Raw genomic sequence first — 21,574 nt, 5'->3', positions numbered from 1 at the left:
CTTTTGTCATGTCATGTCATGTCATGTCGCGTCGCGTCATGTCATGTCGCGTAATGTTAAGTCATCTAGTGAGTCTTGTGTTTGGTTATGTTTGCCCCCCATGTGGGAAGTATTTGTTTTCAATTTTGTATTTTAGTTTTGGTCAGTGTTTCCCCCCCATCGCGGGTGTTTGCTTTGTGTTTATTATTTATTAAAGTCTCTGTTAACCCCGTCACCATCCGTGTCTGCCTGCACTTGGGTTCTTCCACCACGTTCCTCATCCACGTTCACGACAACCTTCTTCACACAGCTTTTCCTGACCCTTAACTCCATATTCCTCCTTCTGTATCAACAGTCATCAGATTGGTTAGATTAGATCTTTATTGTCATTGAACAATGTAACAGGTACTTGGACAACAAAATGTAATTCACCTTCTGTAAATTATTTACAAATGGCCATCTATATCTGATCGCACGCCAGTCTGAACTTTCATAAACCAATATAAGTCATCAATAAATAAAAAAATTAAGAAAAGAAGGTAATGTCCAAAATATCCAGATAATTTACAGAGGTCTTGAAAATACAAAAGAAATAGAGGGAAATCTTTAAAGTACTTCCCCTGAATCCCCATATTTGCTCTACTTTGGGAGAGTTGATCTATGTCGCCGCACTTTGAGGGTGGCAAACCTGTCAATGACCCTTTGGGGTTCAATTATTTCAAGCAACTCCTTCTCAATAGACATCACAGCTAGGTGCTGGAGTCTACTTTGGCCTGTGGTCCTCCTGAGCCATGTATGGAGCCGACACAAGGCACTAAAAGACTTTCAGTGATGGGAACACGAATCTGAACCGTACCAGCCTCACTCTTGCGCTTCAGAAAGAATCACTTCCTCTGACACTCTGGTCCAAACGCCAGGGCGATCACGTTTCCATGACGGCTGACCAGAAAAGACGCACGTGACGTCATGTTTACGTGACTCCAGACTGTTAAAATGAGTATCAAATGAACGATAAACTTTAACAACAGAGACACAGGTCCGCAGTTTAGTTGTTTTTGTTTCACGCGCTAGCAGTTAATAAACAGAACTGAATGCGTATTAATTAATCTTATGTTAGATCATGTCAGTACAGTTCTTCATGTTGGTTTATGGTGCATAAACTAATGTTAACAGTGACAACATTTGATTCTAATTATGTAAGTAAATGCTGAAATGAATATGAATTAATATTAATAAATGCTGTAGAAGTATTGTTCATTGTTACTTCATGTTAGCTAATGCATTAACTAATTGCACCTTATTGTAAAATGTTACTAATATTTTTAATTGCGATTTATACATCAGCTGAATACATAAGATTTCCATTCATGTGTGATATGTGGCCGAGATACAGCTATTTTACACTGGAATCTGAGGGGCAAAAAAATACTGAGAAAATCACCTTTAAAATTGTCCACATGAAGTCCTTAGCATAGCATATTACTCACAAAAATACAGTTTTGATGATAAAATATATTCATGAAACATGATCTTTACTTAATAACCTATGATTTTTGACCCATTTGTAATGAAGCACCAGAAGGCTGAGGATCCATTTGCACACTTTTGTACAGTCGGGGTCAATCTCCAGCAAACACAAATGTAAGAGCAAGGCAATCTCGTAGTCAAAACACAGGCAGATAATCAGGGCGGGCAGGCAGCAATCAATCAAAAGGTAATTAAACTCTCCAAGATAGACACGTGATAAACAGCCAGCAATAACGCTCGGTAATGTTGCCGGGGCAAAACAAGACTTTGCAATGAGTATGAATGACTGAGAGGTTTAAATAGGCAGTCCAATGGGGTTCAGGTGCAAGTGCAAAGTCCGGATAAAAGTTAATACTAGGGAGATGGCTTCCTCAGGTGGCGATCGAGGAGCGAAGCACCGTTGACCATACTTATTATTTAAAACTTTTTTTCAATTTTCAGTGAGACACAAGGGGAGTGGTTTCACTGCATTAAAAACATATGTCACTTTTCTCAGAGCTGACTGGTACAGTTTTGGTTTGCGATCTCTTACCCAGAATAAAACCTCCCCTGGAGCAGGTTAGCCTTGTAGCGTAAATTTCCATGGCGCTGATCCCAGCTTCAAACCAAACTCCCTTCTTGAGCCCGTAAACTCAGAGTAGGCTAAAACTAAACACGAATTTATAAACCCCAAACCGGCTTTGTGCAATAGGCCTCTGTATTCTAGAAAGTGTGACATAGTTACAAAAGAAATAGACAAAAGTTGAAAACAATTTCAAGAAGCTTCTCGCCACATATATGGAAAGAGATGCACTGTAAGAAACTAAGATTAAGGGAAAACAAACACAAATTTGTACAAATAATCCTGCATAAATAATCTCATAGCTGCATGATATAACCTAAATCACATTGAAATTAGCACTACTGAAAGATTATGACCGGAATTATGCTTCAACTTTAGTGAGCAACAAGGTCATCATGTGCACTGTTATCTTTTTATGACTCTAAAAACTGAAGTGGTATGTGTGTTTTATTTTAAGGTCATGGCTCTCTACTGGAAAATCTTTATTTACACAATTATCTATCGAACCATTTCAATGTCATTTGGAATGAGGTCATCTTGTCAGATTACAACATGGTCCTCTAAATAGAGAAGACGTTTATGTGTTTTATTTTATAATGCAATCGACACAGAATTCAAAGGACAGTAAAATGCAGCTGGTGAAAACAGTAAATGTAGTTGTTATTCTGATATTGTTTTTGGCAAGTGTTTTACATTCCTGGTATGATTACACAGTTGTTATTCAATTGTATTTGGCACTTTTATGTATTGAACAAAAACACACCTTCCCATACTTTGCATGTGCATGACAATATTTGGGACACAAACTAAATCTAAGGTTGTTTAAATATCAGATATGAGGTCTGTAAGCCACCATGACTGAAGGACTTTAAAGGTCCAGTGTATGAAATTTAGCCACGTCTATATTTACATTTACATTTAGCCATTTGGCAGACGCTTTTATCCAAAGCGACTTACAAAGCTTTACCCTAACATTTTACATAGGTATCTGCAATCGCCTGAGTTCAAACCCACAACCTTGCGTGGTTAACGCAATGCTCATACCAATGAGCTTCAGGAAAGCCTGTCTACCCATCAGGTTGCAAATTGAAAACAAACGGCTCAGTCCACCCCTCCCCTTCGCTTCAAAGCACTACGGTGGATCACACGGGACAAACATTTGGTCCTGTTTTCGCTTCTTTGCTGAAGGAGATCTCTTTAGGGCTACTGTAGAAACAACATTGTGAATTCCATGCAAGGGGATCAGCAGTTTACTGTACATGTAGAAATAACTCATTCATAGGTAAAAAAATGCTTCATTATGTAAGGCCTTTAAAGATGTATATCAAATTACATTTCTGTCAATATATCCTCCAAAAAATTACACACTGTTAACATTCTTTTGTTTCTTCTAGTTCTCCAGCACCTCATGGGTATGATCACTGTTAGACATGCTGGAGCACTGGTGACATTTTGTCCCATGATGTTGGTTTTATTGACGTTGTTGAGTCCAAACTCCCTGCTAGCATGTGTAAAACTAAAACCATTGATAAGGCGCTATAAAGCTTTTTCGTCATGGGCTGTCAGGGCAGCATTGTCTCCGAATAGCACTTCCCTGAGCACAACTTTCCATACCTCGGTTTTATCTAGGAGCAATTACCCATTAATTCTGGTGTCAACTTTGAGAAAACTAAATTAGAGGTATTTCGTACTGCCTGGAAGGATAGTATTAAAAAATACAGGAAAGCCCTAAAAACGTCTAGATCTGCCTACCTTTCATCACTAATAGAAGAAAACCAGCATAACCCTAGGTTTTTATTTGATACAGTGGCTAAATTAACCAAAAATAAATCGTCAGCGACTTCTGATTCTGTATACCAGCATAGCAGTGATGATTTTATGAACTATTTCACAAATAAAATCCAAGATATTAGAGACAAAATTATAACTATGCAACCAGAAGTGAATCCCGCTGAACAAACGACTAACTACAGCGCCTCTAAGGAGAAATTACGTACATTTTCTACTATAGATCACGATGAACTCTCTAAAATCATTAGATCATCTAAATCAACTTCATGCATGTTAGACCCTATACCTACAAATCTACTGAAAGAGATGCTCCCAGAAATTATAGATCCTCTACTTAGCATTATTAACTCATCTCTGACATTAGTGCCTAAAGCATATAAGGTGGCTGTTATAAGGCCCCTTGTCAAAAAAAACCCCATCTGGACCCTGGAGAACTAGTTAACTACAGACCTATTTCGAATCTACCTTTCTTATCTAAAGTTCTGGAAAAAGTAGTTTCAATTCAAATATGCTCCTTCCTCCAAAGGAATGAGATTAATGAAGATTTCCAGTCTGGATTTAGAGCACATCACAGTACAGACACTGTTCTGATTAGAGTTACAAATGATCTGCTTATGGTGTCCGGCCGAGGTTGTATCTCCTTATTGATGCTGCTAGATCTTAGTGCTGCATTCGACACCATTGACCACAGCATGCTCCTACATAGACTCGAAAATGATGTCGGTATTAAGGAAATAGCTTTGAAATGGCTTAGATCTTATTTATGCGACCGTTTTCAATATGTAGCAATAAACAATGAGGTATCACGCAAATCGCAAGTCCAGTACGGTGTACTACAGGGCTCAGTCTTAGGGCCTATGCTCTTCGCATTATACATGCTACCTCTAGGAGATATAATAAAGCGACACAGAGTAAGCTTTCACTGTTATGCTGATGATACGCAACTTTATATTTCCTCGAAGCCTCATGAAACACAGCAATTCCATCGAATAGTGGAATGCATAGTTGATATAAAAAAGTGGATGAGTAGCAATTTTTTATTACTGAACTCGGACAAAACTGAAGTGTTACTTATCGGACCGAAAACCGCCCTACGTAACAACCAAGAATACTGCTTAACTATTGATGGATCTTCCATAAAACCCTCATCTTCAGCTAAGAATCTTGGCTTTATATTCAATAGTACTCTGTCATTTGAGAACCAGGTCGCCAACACCTGTAAAATTGCGTTTTTCCATCTTAAAAATATATCTAAACTACGTCATATGCTGTCACCATCAGATGCAGAGAAGCTTATACATGCCTTTATGACATCAAGACTAGATTACTGTAATGCACTATTAGGTGGTTGCCCTGCAGTCCTATTACAAAAACTCCAACTGGTCCAAAATGCGGCAGCTCGAGTTCTTACGCGTACAAAAAAGTATGAGCATATTAGCCCAGTTCTGTCAACCTTGCACTGGTTACCTATAAATCATCGCATTAACTTTAAAATCTTGCTTATTACCTATAAAGCCTTGCATGGTTTAGCCCTCACTACTTGAGAGAACTTCTAACGTATTATAGTCCATCACGTGCACTACGCTCTCAGGTGTCAGGTCAGTTGGTAATACCTAGAATTTCAAAATCAAGTGCAGGCGGCAGATCCTTTTCCTATCTAGCGCCTAAACTTTGGAACAGTCTTCCCTGCACTGTCCGGGAGGCAGACACACTCTGTCAGTTTAAATCTAGACTAAAGACGCATCTTTTTAATCTTGCATACACTACACTTTCATAATATATATTTTAAAGATCTAGGCTGCACTAGTTAGATCAACCGGAACCAGGGACACTTCCAATAACAACTGATGCATTTGTTGCATCAAAGAGTGCAGAACAGTACTCTACTCTCAGCCAGTCTTGTCTCATTGTTCCAAGGTTACCAGAGCGGGCAGGATGCAGTCCAAGGTTACCGGAGCGGGCAGGGCTCAATCCATTCCCAGACCTGACAAATGCTGGATGAAGGACGTGGCGACTCTACAAAACTTCAGTCGCTATTAGATTATTAATGATAATTTTAAATCTAACTTTTTTTATTTTGCCTTGTTGTGCAAGCACTGTCGAGCTTGTGCAGAGGCTGCAGTTTTTGCCAGAGGGGAACTGGAATCCCCTGGTTAGGCCTGGTTTCCCTCTGAGGTTTTTTTCTCCTCCAATGGAGTTTTGGGTTCCTCGCCACCGTTTGCATACTGTTTTGCACTGTTTGCCTGGCCGGGGGGCTGCTAGAATTTGATAGTCTTATTTAATTAACACTGCATATAGGAATTTATTGTGTGTCTGATATTTGACCTGTGTTTTGACTTCCATAACCTTATATGTTTTACTTATAGTCAATGTTTTCTTGTACTGCTGCTTTGTAACAATGAAAATTGTAAAAAGCGCTATATAAATATAGCTGACTTGACTTGACAATGTTTATGTATCATATTTAGACTAACTGAAGGCATAAGACAGCAGCGGAAAGAAGATGCCAAAGAGTGTTGGTGTGAATATACAACCTTGTTTCGAGGCACTTTGAATTAAGAGACCACCCAAGCCATCAGTGTCAGACTGAATCCTCAGAAGCTTCAGCGGCATTCATCTTCTGAAGAGAAGTGATCGAGTCAGATTTAAATTATTATAAATTGATTTATAAAACAGATTAAAAATGAAATACAATACAGAGGTTCAGTCTTTTTCGTGTTTGGTATGGACAAACAAATTGCTTACCACAGAAATCTTGGGTTGGGATGCGGTGTGAGGCTGCCCTCAAGTCATCTTTGCTCTCGTAACTTGAGACTATTTACCAGAATCCCCCCTAAAAGGAACATCCAAAACAGCACATACTTTGGATTTCTCCCTTATCTAAATGAAAACTTGTGACAGTTTGACTCGTTCATCCCTCGCAAAGTAATGTACGTGTCATAGCCTACAAATAAATATAGAAACAGAGATACAAAGAGTTACAAAATTAAAGTATTCACTGAAAATGATTTATTCAAAGGACAAGGGCTCTTTATCCTGACGCTCACAATAGTCTCCCAGATGGGCGGGGAATTTTCCAAATGGTGTTGTTGTGAGATCATGCAGTTATTATCTCATCAATTTACTTTCCTATTGCAGAATTGAACACCATACTTCTTAAACTCAGTGAACTCGATGCCATTTCAACTTTTATCTAAATAATTTTATTATTCAAAAATAAAAAAACAATTATGTTTAATATTTAACTAGTTTTCTAGTTAACACTTTTCATCCAATATCATAAAGATAAAATAACCAGTGCATGTGAAAGAGAGAGAGTGAGAAAGAGAGTAAGCTTCTACATTGTACAAACTACATTTACTGAAATACAATAATAAATTCTGAATAAGGTATTGTATTTTTTTTTATTTCGTTTGTATCGCTAACTCAATAAGCGCTCTGACATTCTTTTTATAAAGGTTGTTCTTAGGTCAATGCACTTCCAACAGGGATTGTTTAACAGTTTAATGTCACATACTGTATCATGATAACATAACAATTATAAGATCATTTTTTTGTTAAATAATTTCTTACAACAATTAAGCAAACAAATGAATGCCAAAAAAACATATGTACTTTTTTCTTTCTTTCTATCTTTTAGTGATGTAATTGGAACACTTCTAAATCAACATGCCCGAAACTAAACAGTTCACGCTTTTTGGTTATTTATTATTTGGTTGCTCTTAAACTATACGAGTTCACTTAAATAAATAATTACACAGTTACAAGTCCTTTGTTTCAGTTGTTTCATTTCTGTATACTACTAGCATCAACAATACATTGTAAAGAAACAGGGCATGTGTTAGAGAGCTACGTTCATGAAACACACTGCATAGTGTTGGGTGGTCTTTCGGACCCCAGCTCTTTTAATCAACAGGGGGCAGACTTTCATTTGGCCAGAATGATCTATTGTGCTGTTAGAATAGAAACTTTAAAGAAATGTCTCATTCTCATTGTCAACTTCTTTACCACATTCTTTATGTGTATTGATGCATCATCAAGTCTTGAGATGTTGTGAATCATGAGATTATATCAGTGTGGTTGATGTGATAATTAGACAAAATTTTTCTGAGAAAGGTACTATGATCCCTTTCCCTTGTCCGGACTTTAGATCAGTGACACATGCAGGACTCCCCTGCTGCAGGTGTATATAAGACACCCGTCCTCCTCTACAGGTAGATCTACTGGATTCAGGATTAACATCTAACAGACACTCCAAGGAGAGGTAAGAAAATCTAACAGAAAGGAAAACATACATGACATCAATTGACCGATAAATGAAGATAATGAAATCATGTTTTTATTATGTTATCTTATTTTTATTGTGTTAGTTGCTGTATTTTTGGACTTATTATGGCTTTAATCAAAACAAAACAAACTGCTGTTTGATTGATATTAATCGGAATGCACAAAAAAACACATGAATTTGAACATTTTAAAAATGAGTTTTCTCATTTTGGAACCATCATATGACTTCAGCCGTTTCACTTTATCGATGTGTAGTGATATGATCTTTATAGTGCTTTGGATGTATTTTACAGATAACAGGTTGTTAAACTGTAGTGTAGCTCAAGCAGATACATCGGTCTGGGTGTATTTGAATATAGATGTGCTCATTGTCATGAATGTTGGGGAGTGAACAGATTTATATTTGATTGAGGGAATCAGCATATCGCATATATCGATGACAGATGAACCACGTTGTTTTGAGTAAATACTTGTAAGTACTTTTATGTGTCATTATATGAAAATAAATAAAGACGAAAAGAAAGAAACACGTAGTCTTAAGTCTCAATAAAGTTTCTCGGAGCTTGTAACAGGCACTTCTATCATTTTCCACGTGTTTCCTAATGAAACTTCTGTACAAAAATGTACCACTTAACAAAGAAAAAGAATGTCCAGAACCCGATGAAAGTGATGCATTTCGTCTTTTGTGTGTTTATATAACTGAAGGTAATGGCCCCTCTGTGTGAGAAGGCAAGTCAACCCGTCACGCTGCAGCCGGAAATCGGTACGCGTCTCCTATAAAGCCACGTCCACGCACTTCCCATTTCCCGCTTTTCCTGCGTTCTTTCTCACTCCGACACGCGCCTTTACTCCCACAGACGCCAAAGATGCCGCCGAACCCGGACTGCCTTCTCACAGCACCGTCTCTCTGGATGAAAAAGAACCAGAAGAAGAAGAGGGCGAGGACCCGTGGGATCTGCCCGAGCTCCAGGACAACGGGGTGAAATGGTCAGGTACGTGAAGAAACGACCGCACGCGCGCCGCGGACAGACACGAGGCCAACGCAGCACGCGCTTAAATCATGACTCCCGTGTTCTCCTGCAGATCTGGACACGAGGGGGAAAGTTCTCCGGGTTCTGACCTCCACTTTAAAGCTCGTTCTTCTGCTTGGCTTCCTCTACCTGTTCGTCTGTTCTCTGGACGTCCTAAGCTCCTCGTTTCAACTGGTTGGAGGTAACGATCAACTTTTTCACGCTGTGTACAACTTTCGATGGATTTCGCTTTTGGTCGATCTACTTATTTTGTACTTCTATCGTAAGAAACGTTGAACCGTAGTGTTTTACTTTTTACTTCATAGTAATGTTATAAGTACCAACAACATTCCAGCCGCCAGATTATGGAGCTGCTCCGGGCAGCTATTTTAGTCATACAAGACCAAGTCTTATCAACGTGAATGTGGATTGACGGATATCTTTAAGATAATGTGCCAAGATCACAACTAAACAACAAAGGTTGAACGAACAATGATTTCTGACATTAAATGTACCATAAATGTGATGCATCAGCTGAAATGGCTTGAACTTTTCTTTGAACAATTTATTTAAAGTTGCTTCAGCTGTTGCACATGCGTAAAGTGTTGTTAACGCTTTGCGAGACTATGTACGGAGCCCCTCCCACAGAGAGCCTATCCGTCTTCGCTCATTGGCTTTTTCTGCTGGAAGGCGGAACTTCTGAGCTTTGACCTCTCGCTCATAGGAATTCACGGCATTGTTTTGTTAACATATGTTGTCTTTGATTCAGGTCTCAGGACGTTAGTTTGTCCTATAATAAAGATATTCGTAGACTACTAAGGAGAGCTTACTGATAAAAAACTATTTATATGTAAATTATTACAAAATACACATATATTAATCTAATATTAAAAACACACATACATATGCATATAAACGCACACAGTCACATACAAATGCATATAAACACACTCAGTCACATACAAATGCATATAAACGCACACATAGTCACATACAAATGCATATAAACGCACACACAGTCACATACAAATGCATATAAACGCACACACAGTCACATACAAATGCATATAAACGCACACACAGTCACATACAAATGCATATAAACGCACACACAGTCACATACAAATGCATATAAACGCACACACAGTCACATACAAATGCATATAAACGCACACACAGTCACATACAAATGCATATAAACGCACACACAGTCACATACAAATGCATATAAACGCACACACAGTCACATACAAATGCATATAAACGCACACACAGTCACATACAAATGCATATAAACGCACACACAGTCACATACAAATGCATATAAACGCACACACAGTCACATACAAATGCATATAAACGCACACACAGTCACATACATATGCATATAAACGCGCACACACAGTCACATACATATGCATATAAACGCGCACACACAGTCACATACATATGCACAAATGCATATAAACGCGCACACACAGTCACATACATATGCACAAATGCATATAAACGCGCACACACAGTCACATACATATGCACAAATGCATATAAACGCGCACACACAGTCACATACATATGCACAAATGCATATAAACGCGCACACACAGTCACATACATATGCACAAATGCATATAAACGCGCACACACAGTCACATACATATGCACAAATGCATATAAACGCGCACACACAGTCACATACATATGCACACATACATAATATAACGCACAAATACATATAAAATCTTCCAAGAAACGTATCTCTTGCATTTGGCAGAACACCCATACAACACAGGATCTGTTATATAACTATGCTACTTTATTGTTTTGTAGAAATATACTTTAGAACTATACTGTAATAAATAGAGAACAAATGGAAAAAGTTTTGTAGGTTAAAGTGTACTTCAAACAAATGGCACCATTTAAAAGCATGTCCCAGTTGTACAGGGTTAATGTGTAATAGGCGCTTATCTTTGAAGTTGCACAGAAATAGAAAACAATTGTGTTGTGGACACAAGTGGCATAGCTTGGTGTTTTTTTTTTAATTGTACACAGGAAAGGCCGCTGGTGACATCTTCAAAGACAATGCTGTACTTTCTAACCCTGTGGCTGGACTGGTCATTGGAGTTTTGGTCACTGTTCTGGTTCAGAGCTCAAGCACATCCTCCTCTATTGTGGTCAGCATGGTTTCATCTGGATGTGAGTTTCTCTCCCTTTGATTCATGCGCAAACAGATATCATCTTGATATGGACCTTAATCTTTTATAAAAGGCTGAACTATAGCACAAAGCACCAAATAAATGTATAACCACACTATAAAAAATGCAAGATTTATTGATTTATATTAGATTGTGACTTAAGCATTTGAATGAATGATTTGAGTGATAAAGGAGGAAAATCAGTTTAATATGAAGTTATTTCTCATGTGTGTATTTCAGTGTTGGAGGTGAGGTCTGCAGTGCCAATCATCATGGGTGCTAACATCGGAACTTCTGTGACAAACACAATCGTAGCTGTGATGCAAGCAGGAGATCGCAATGAATTCCGCAGGTAATGCCAACTGAGGCAATAGTTGCATAATACACAAACATTTATTGATTTCAGAACAAAACTGGAAATACCATAAAATGCAATAAACTCTGATTTCAGAGTAATTTCTGTAATTGATTAATATATTTGTATATACTTGTACAGTAACAAGTATAAATCCCTTAGATCTAAAAAAAAAAATGGTTTGTGATATGCAGATGGTCATCTGCCCAGGAATGTCTGTAAAATGATTGCTCTGAACTACAAAATACATTTGTCAAAAATAAAGTAACAGAAAATAGTAGGAATAAAGCACTTTTTCAAACACACTAATGCCGGTTTCACAGACACAGCTTAGCTTAAACCACGACTACGCCTTAGTTGAATTAAGATATCTAAACAATGGCACTGATTTATTAAGGGCAAGTTATTCAGTTAAGACGGGTCACACATTAGTTTTATTTTGGGACCAGCCTTAAGCCTTGTCTCTGAAACCAGGTCTAAATGTACTTGCTTATGAATAAAATTTAGTTACAAGTCAGAGACTCAACAAAATCAATACAAATGACAAAAAATAGAAAACTAATAATATGTAAGGGATAATGTACAGTCAGCCAGTTGTTATCGCAGAAATGAGCCCCGACACTATCACACTGAAAAACGGAACATAAAATGTGAATTTGAAATATTTTATTAACTAATTTTTACCAAATGCAGACCTTCCGTAAGGAAAAGCTGTTTAGTTTTAAATTAAGGACCAACGTTCAAATGTCACAAACAGGCAAATTGGTTTAATCATTTGTAAATATAATGTCATGTATTATTAAAAGGCTTATTTATAATTATTTTTGTGTAATATTAAACTAAACCTCTCAAATTGATTAAATAACGACCCTTGTAATGTCGCGACTGGCCAATCAGGACCAAGCATTCAAATGAGCCGTGTAATGTCCACTTATGGAAGTGCAAATGTACTTTATCGCATTTTCTAAATTGTCTGTGTACGGTATGGAAGTATATCTTTTTTTGTTTTAACATCAGCTGAATGTCTGTCTCAGGGCGTTTGCTGGTGCCACTGTCCATGATTTCTTTAACTGGCTGTCTGTGTTGGTGCTGTTGCCTCTTGAGGTGGCCTCAGGGTTCCTGTACAAACTCACAAAACTTATCATCGACTCCTTTCAAATTCAGACTGGTGCAGATGCTCCGGATCTGCTGAAGGTCATTACAGAACCCCTCACCAAGAACATCATTGAGGTGAGATCAACATCAGCGGTTGTGAAGTGTAAAGTGTGGAAAATAGGAATGAGGAAAAAATTTACTCCAAACCTAATGGACCTTTTTCATGATGCATTCAACGGTCATCAGCATTGTAAATCCCCCATAGTTTTCTATATTTAGATTTATTTTTTAAATGTATCTACTTTTATAGAACTATACTTTGTATTATATTCCTTTTGCATCAAATAAACTGACCATTTTGTAACCTGTTGTCTTTCAGCTGGACAGCTCTGTTATCAGTGGCATCGCAACTGGAGACCCTGCCGCCCGAAATAAAAGTCTGATTAAGATCTGGTGTAAAACTCAGAAAGTCACGGTGAGAAACATTAAGATAGTTCATGAGTTTCTTATCAGTCATCTGTGCCTGGAAAAAAAACATGACAAAATAGGATTTTTTTCAAATGGCACATGAGTTTTTATAATAAATATTGATAGTGAAGTATTTAATTTGTTTGTCTAGTTAATCGATAACATCTACATTAGATGTATAGCTGTATTCCAAAACTTAGAGAACTAATGTAAATGTAGTAGGAACACTCTCAGTATAGTCACAAAGTTTCGTATCATTAAAGTGAGAAAAAATCTATAAAGACATTATTTTGGTCAAAAGTGACTGTAGGGTACTACATTTACATTTAGTCATTTGGCAGACGCTTTTATCCAAAGCGACTTACAGATGAGGAAACATTGGAAGCAATTATAACAACATAGCCAACAAAATGCATAAGTGCATAACACTAGTCCATTAAAGCCTAGCACAGTATACAAAGCTAAGAATAGTGAGGTTAGTATCGTTAAATAATTTTTTTTAAGAAGGAAAGGGAAAAGGATAAGGATAAATCAATCAGCGAAGTGTTGACAGAAGAGATGCGTTTTTTAAAGATGGCAACCGACTCTGCAGACAAAAAGCAGACTCTGCTGATCTTGTAGCAGCAGGTAGATCATTCCACCAATGTGGAACAGATCCAGAGAAGGTACGGGAGAGTGACTTTTTTCCTTTTTGGGATGGTACCACTAGTCGTTGTTCCTTTGCAGAGTGCAGTGATCTGGCAGGAACATCGATCTGCATTAGCGAGTGAAGATATGATGGTGCAGACCCGGTGGTGGTCTTGTTGGCCAGGAGCATAGCTTTGAACTTTATGCGGGCGGCAACAGGGAGCCAGTGTAACCTGATGAAGAGCGGAGTTACATGCGCTCTCTTTGGTTCATTGAAGACCACTCTTGCTGCCGCATTCTGGATCAATTGGAGAGGTTTGATTGTGCAAGCAGGAAGTCCAGCCAGGAGCACATTGCAATAATCCAGTTTGGACAAGACAAGAGCCTGGACTAGGACTTTCGTAGAGTGCTCTGATAGGAAAGGTCTAATTTCCTGTCATATGATAGTCAGCGCAGGTGACGCAGTCCTGCTGTCTGATGAGCTGCACAGGAATATCATTTCATTCTGAATATTTCTGAGTGCCACAGCTGTGTGTGTGTGTATGCACGTTCTGTTGGTTTCAGAATACTCAGGTACATTCTTACTCATAATGTCGAACTTCATTGAAGACCACTCTTGCTGCCACATTCTGGATCATCTGGAGAGGTTTGATTGTGCAAGCAGGAAGTCCAGCCAGGAGCGCATTGCACTAATCCAGTTTGGACAAGACAAGAGCCTGGACTAGGACTTGCGTAGAGTGCTCTGATAGGAAAGGTGTAATTTTCCTAGTGTGTAGAGTATGAATCTACAGGACCGGGGGCTGCTGGCAACATGACTTGTGAGGTTAAGCCGATCATCGATTACCACCCCCAGGTTTCTGGCTGTACTGGACGATGTAATAGTTGATGAGCCTAGTTGAATGGCAAGGTTGTGGTGAATCTTTGGGTTGGCTGGGAGGGTACTAGAGGGTTGACCATGGTTGGACAATTTTCATAAGAGACGAACCCAACTGTTGGGTTAAAATGTATTAGTAATAAGATCCAACAATGGGTTAAAACAACCCAGCATAGGTTTATTTACAACCCTCGGTTTGCTCCTTTTTGGTTCAATGCTAGGTTGAAAATAACCCAGCATTTTAAAGTGTATATTAAATCCAAAGTTATATAGGAAATGCAATGAAACTTTACGGATAGGAAGCAGCAGAATTCTGCGTACATTTATGAATTGGGCGGACGCTTTTATCCAAAGTGACTTGCATTGCATTAGGCTTAATATTTGTTTCCAAGTACGTGCAATCCGTGGGATCGAACCCACAACCTTGGCATTGCTAGTGCAATGCTCTAGCCACTGAGATATAGGAAAACTAGAAATGTGAAACCATCGTAGCTGTGATGCAAGCAGATTCTTACATTTATGCATTTGGCAAAGCGATGTAGATTGCATTATACTTTCCAAGTAAATGCAATCCCTGGCCATGCTCTAACCACTGAGCTACTGTCAACTGTGCACCCATTATGCTTTAAAATGTTTCCTACGTATACAGGTGCTCCTAGTATAACCATCAAACATAGTTTCTGGCCTTGTTTCCTGACACGCAACGTGATTTATAAAAATGCCAATTTCTAATGAAAATCTATTTGCTGCTTGCCTTCACGGCTGGTGTGGAAAAACTGGAAATAACATTGAAAAGCTTTCCTGTAGCTCAGTGGTAAGAGCATTGCGTTAACAACGTAAGGTTGTGGGTTGAGCCCACAGGGGATTGCAGATACCTATGTATAAATGTATAGGATAATGCTATGTAAGTTGCTTTGGATAAAAGCATCTGCCAAATGCCTAAATCTTAACGTAAAAGAAACATTTTCTTAAATGTCACGTTGTGTAAAGCAGGTGAAATAAATTCGATATTACATTACTTCCATGCTTTCGAGCTTTATGTTCTTTCTCTCTTGTGAGCTTTGCTCCTGACAGTGTGATTTATTTAATGCAGAACCTTGTGAACATTACAGTCCCTGGAATTGCAAACTGTACTCCTGATGCCTTATGCTGGGTGGAGAACAACATAACCTGGACCGAACAGAACCAGACAGAAACCATCAACCTAAAGAAGTGTGAGTGCCTCAGCTTTGATTCGATTCTTTGCAGAAACTGAGACAGGAGCCTCCTGTATCAACAGAAGCCTGTTAATAATCCATTCCCCCTTCTTTCTTACATACTTCACTTATTTAAACTCCAAGCCATCCACCGTGATTCACTGCGAGAACAATAACTTCTTTTAGTGCAGAGAGCCGTTGTAGCTTCACCTTACCCCCTCACCTTCTCCACCCACTCCGTTTTCAATGGGGCTTTTCTTCCTAACAGCCTTGGGCAGCTGAAGCCGTCGCACCTGAACAAAGAGGCTCAGCTATTCTGCAAGGAGGGCTTTTGCTATGGGGTCAAATTTGGTCGATTAAAATCAATGAGGATTTCAACTCTGGAGTACTTGGACCCAACGTTCAAATTCCAGTCTTGCTTCAAAGGACTTCGAGTAAAATACTCAAGAGTATTTTTCATTCCCAACTCCATCAGCCGTGAAAGAGCCTCTGATCTTTAGACAGCACCATGCATCCTTGACTTGTAGAGAATGACCATTTAGGCTATAAGATATTGAGTATTTTTGAGTATTAAACCAAGTCAATGATTTGAGCTTTGCTTTTCAGTAAGGTTCATGATGTTTTTTCTCCTCAGGTACTCATATATTTGTGCACGCTGATCTCCCGGACCTGGCGGTGGGTTTGATTTTGTTGGCTCTGTCGTTGCTGGCTCTGTGTACTTGTCTCATTCTCATCGTAAAACTACTAAACTCCATGCTGAAGGGTCAGGTGGCCGTGGTCATCAAAAAGGTGCTCAACACAGGTGAGCCAATCCAGTCAATAATCATTTATGATAAGATAATGCTCACCGCTAACATTCACTTCAAAACAAAGGTGTGAATGTTCAAAGTAAAGCGCTTATCAGAGGCGGGCTTTTCAAGGAAATGAAGAAAGACATGTTTAGCAAATATTTCATGTAGCAATTGGCGACCCACCCAGAATTCCAGCTTATCACATTCCTGTGGCTGTGATGTTTGAAAGCGTGTTAGCGTGTATCCTGTCATATGATAGTCAGCGCAGGTGACGCAGTCCTGCTGTCTGATGAGCTGCACAGGAATATCATTTCATTCTGAATATTTCTGAGTGCCTCAGGTGTGTGTGTATGCACGTTCTGTTGGTTTCAGAATACTCAGGTACATTCTTACTCATTACGTCGAACTGTAAATATTTTACGAAGAGTTTGTGAGAATTGACATGCCGCTATTACTTTTAACTAACAGTAGTTCAGTAACGTTGTGAAGTTTCACGAAGTAACATTTCCCCTAATAAAAATTACAATGACTTATGTACTATATACTAGAGATGCACCAATATATCGTACAGCAATTGTTTTACAGCAATTTTAAGCCGTCTGCCAATGAATAGGGCCGATGTCAATCAAAAGAGGAAAGAAAAATGCTATTAATTTGCTTATGTACATAAGTGTTAAGAAACATCACTAGTGTGCAATATGAATAATCATTCGATTAATTAATAACATTCAAAAGTTAAGAAATGTGAAGTTCACCTTCAGCACTCTGAATAATTTGTATCTGTGGAGAAATTGTGTATCCATCTTTACCAGATACTGCATGTAATGTCTAGACTTCAAGTCAGCTTTATTTATATGGTGCTTTTTACAATTTTCATTGTTACAAAGCAGCCCTCACGAAACCTATTGACTATAAGCAAAACCTATAAGGTTATACCAGTAAAAACATAAAGACTGACACACACACAGATTCAAACACACCCACATACAAAACTCTCCACACACACAATATGCAAACGTGCTAGCACACATAGACATACACACGCACAGTGGTTATCACTGAGAATGACACATTTATGATAACCGAGAGCGAGAAATACGGGTCAAATATTAAAAAGACTATGCAATATCACATAAAACTTTAAATTCCTATAGAATTGTAAAGTTACTGAAATTCAACATTGAATTAAGTTAAAAATTAGGCATGTTTACATGCATAGGGAATGAGTGAATTTCAACAAAATTAAAACAAAATATATGTAATGACAATTATAATTTTGACAGCTTGTTGCTGGTAATGTTTCAACTTTAAATCTTTACATTAAATTATGTTCATCGGTGTTTTTAATCTTCAAAGCGGTTACGGCATTAGATATAGCAGCAAAGGCAATGTGCTTTTTTGTAGACATTCAAGCATTGAACAAACATTTGAGTGACTTGAAACTATCTCTGAATCTGTGAGTTGTTAAATCAAGAGCTTCTGTATCAATTTAACATGTTAATACAGAATCGTTATGATTCACTCATTCCTATTTTTAGTTTGGTACAATTTTAGGTACGATGAATGATTTGTTTTTATGAAATGCAGTAAAAATGCTGTTAAATGTGGTTATAAATGCATGGAAATACTGTCCACCACTGTTTTTGAGAAGCAGTCATTAATGAGTAATGCTATTCAGTATGGAATTATAAAAAAAAAAAATTCAAACTGCTTGTTACACAAATGATGCATGAGTGTCATAAAATAATCTGTGTTTGTGCTGTAACTTTATTTTGACACTGATAGTTCAAAACCTTTCTAATATGATTGGGCAGATTTCCCCTTCCCCTTCGGCTGGTTGACCGGTTACCTCGCCATCATTGTTGGAGCTGGAATGACCTTCATTGTTCAGAGCAGCTCTGTCTTCACCTCTGCCATCACTCCACTCGTCGGTCAGTACAGAAACCTTTTACCTTCATACCTCAAGATAGCTGTAGTGTTACAATTGTCATCTACAGATTTGTTTAAAGACCTCGCTGCAAACCGATGAAATACTTCTAGGCCGCACATTAGGTTTTACTTAAGTTAGTTTAGTATGTTGTTTTAAAACTTTGTAATCAGAAACACTGCATGAAGTGAGCACATGCTGTTGTTTCCGGTCTCTTCAGGTATTGGTGTTATTAGCATTGAAAGGGCTTATCCACTTACACTGGGCTCCAACATTGGCACAACAACCACAGCTATTCTAGCTGCTATGGCCAGTCCAGGAGAGACACTGGCAAACTCACTACAGGTCTGTTTATGAGCTCACGTTATTGTTTTGAAACAACCTTATATTGTCTAAGGTTTTCTGAGGTTGACATCTGTATTTTTTCCAGATTTCTCTCTGCCATTTCGTCTTCAATATCTGTGGTATTTTACTGTGGTACCCCATTCCCATCACCCGCATCCCTATCCGATTGGCCAAAGCTCTGGGCAACCGCACGGCCAAGTACCGCTGGTTCGCCGCCCTGTACCTCTTCCTGTGCTTCTTCCTCTTCCCGCTGTCGGTCCTCGGCCTCTCCATTGCGGGGTGGCAGGTCTTAGTGGGAGTCGGCGTGCCCGTGGTAGTCCTGGTGGTCTTTGTGATTGTGGTGAACATCATGCAGAGCCGCTGCCCGCGTTTCCTGCCCTCATGCCTCCGCAGCTGGGACTTCCTGCCCAAACCGCTGCATTCCTTTAAACCCTGGGACAGAAAGGTCACGCTGGCCATGACCTTCTGCAGAACTCGCTGCTGCTGCAAGTGTTGCAATGATGAAGAAAAAGACGAGATGAAAGGGGACGAAAGTTTAGAGGTGTACGACAATCCAGCACTCTCTATAGAAGATGAGGGGATTGTTTTTGCAACCAGTTTGTAATGTTTAAATGGACAATTGTTATTAATTTAATATGGTAATATTTTGTAAGGCGTTCTAATGATTGCACTGAGTTGATGCAGGCTGGCTACAGTAGAACCATTTCTACTTAACAACACGAGTCACACAAGATGTAATGCAAAACCTTAATAGTAATGTTGCAAAAAATGTTTGTGTTAACTATTTAAAGATGTTTTTTAGATATTTGTAAAGATAAAATGAAATTTCCAAAAAACATACAACCAGACCTTTTAAAATTCGCCAATGAACTGTTTGTCTCAGCGACGACATCGATGTTAGAAGGCTAGTCAAGAAACTAGATTTGTTTCTGTCAGGAAATATCAGATCTTTGAATATTATACAATCTAATTTTTTTAAATCACACCCAGTGCAATATTTGGAAGTATTTTGTAGTTGTAAAGAAGTCAGAATGCATGAAAACAATGTTAAACGTGCTGCCTTCTCATGCTTGACATGGTCAACTTGTTGGATGTCTAATGCAGTATCTCTCTTTTTGGACATGAAAAACCGTGTGATCAAACTAAAGACTCTACGGATATTTAAAGGGTACAGTAGTGTTGTGTAAATACTCAAGCTTAATATGAGATATGCAGAAACTGCCTGAGTTAGAGACACTTATTTACTCATGAAATATAAGCTTTAAAGTAAAATAGCCTAAATTATTCAAGAACGTCACATGATAAACTTAAAAAAATCTGGAAGAAATACTCATTGGAGATAAGTTGATCATTTTTTACTTCAGTTGAAAATGTATTATTCTTTACAATATATATGATGTACGGGTAAGCTGAGAGTTAAACCGTTAATGTTCACTGAGCAAAATAACAATTCATGAGATCTCCCATGATCTGAGCACAACACCACCCCTCTTCTAAACGATAACCAGGAATCTCAAAAATACAGACACGATCTCTTCTAAATCTTAAAGACAACTGAACAATAAACACAAAGTCTTCGATTTATTCTAAATCGCATAAAACAATCAATAATTTGTGCATTTAGAATTCCAATAGTTTTTCTATCATTTTAACAAAGTTTGGTTAAAAAACAAGATCACAACTGTATGTAGGAAAGTTTACTTAATTTTATAAAATTTACTACGACACAGAATCATTTTTTACCAAACAACTTTGCCCCCATTGAAACAATGACAGTGTATTCAAGTGACTTGCTGTGGAAGATTTTTAGGTCAATGTATATATTGTATATATATCTGCCTTTTCCCAATAAAATGTAATAAGAACTACATTTGCACTTTTAAAGAGAACCATAAACCAAACCATTATTTAGAAATAGATACAATTATTAGGAATATAATCATCTTTCACATAGGACAGAAAACATGATTTTATGTTATTACCTAAAAACTGGACATTTGTTTACATTTAGTCATTTAGCAGATGCTTTTATCCAAAGCGACTTACAAAGAGTTCGGGGAGCGATAACTGTATAATTGACTGTCTGTACATCTGCAATAACATACCGTGACAGTGCCACTGTACAAGAAATACTAAGAAATACTACTACAAGTTGTATGCATACTTTCTGTATATGCTACATCTGTATTGTCATGTGACTTGTATGCTTGTTGACCAATGACAACATCAACTTGTGATGTTAAATGTGCTGTGTTTAATGTTTAGGAGGATACTGTATACCACAGAAATGCAATATAACATACAGTAACTGTTTCCAGATGTGTATAAAGACCTTACTTAATACAGTGTTATGTTTTTATTATCTTTCAATGAGCTATTTCTATCTATTTCTCTAATGGAGACACTGTTGTTTTTCGACAGTGTGGGTAAACATGTGCTTTCACCCACAGCCCTAGAAAAGGTATTTTCTTACTTCTCTAATGACGTAGTTACAGTCCCTCAAGTCAAATTACATATAAGGGCTGTCTATAAAAACATCAGGACG

General features: G+C 38.1%; 1 protein-coding gene across 2 annotated transcripts; it reads left to right on the top strand.

The window, feature by feature from the left end:
* Positions 1-8,075: 8,075 nt before the first annotated feature.
* Positions 8,076-21,375, top strand: slc34a2b (solute carrier family 34 member 2b). Of its 2 annotated transcripts, none has more exons than XM_079478372.1 (13): positions 8,076-8,123; positions 8,852-8,909; positions 9,004-9,138; positions 9,230-9,358; positions 11,209-11,352; positions 11,592-11,703; positions 12,741-12,936; positions 13,181-13,276; positions 15,864-15,984; positions 16,601-16,768; positions 18,572-18,688; positions 18,905-19,029; positions 19,115-21,375. In XM_079478372.1, exons 2-13 carry the CDS (start codon positions 8,855-8,857, stop codon positions 19,631-19,633), a joined length of 1,917 nt encoding a protein of 638 aa, XP_079334498.1. In that variant the 5' UTR covers positions 8,076-8,123; positions 8,852-8,854; the 3' UTR covers positions 19,634-21,375. The 2 variants fall into 2 exon arrangements, with proteins under 2 accessions (XP_079334498.1, XP_079334499.1); XM_079478373.1 differs by lacking the exon at positions 8,076-8,123 and adding an exon at positions 8,436-8,618.
* The last annotated feature ends 199 nt before the right edge of the window (positions 21,376-21,574 follow it).

Source organism: Barbatula barbatula, assembly GCF_947034865.1.
Source record: "Barbatula barbatula genome assembly, chromosome: 17".
In the NCBI taxonomy this organism is placed as follows: domain Eukaryota; kingdom Metazoa; phylum Chordata; class Actinopteri; order Cypriniformes; family Nemacheilidae; genus Barbatula; species Barbatula barbatula.
Note: the sequence above shows the minus strand (reverse complement) of the source record. Positions and strands in the feature narration are given on the sequence as shown.

Bases quoted from the DNA above. Each gene is read 5' to 3' on its own strand.
- slc34a2b (XM_079478372.1), top strand. From the start codon at position 8,855: ATGGCCCCTCTGTGTGAGAAGGCAAGTCAACCCGTCACGCTGCAGCCG. The intron at 11,353-11,591 runs GTGAGTTTCTCT...TGTGTATTTCAG, and splicing joins CAGCATGGTTTCATCTGGAT to TGTTGGAGGTGAGGTCTGCA. The intron at 19,030-19,114 runs GTCTGTTTATGA...TATTTTTTCCAG, and splicing joins CACTGGCAAACTCACTACAG to ATTTCTCTCTGCCATTTCGT.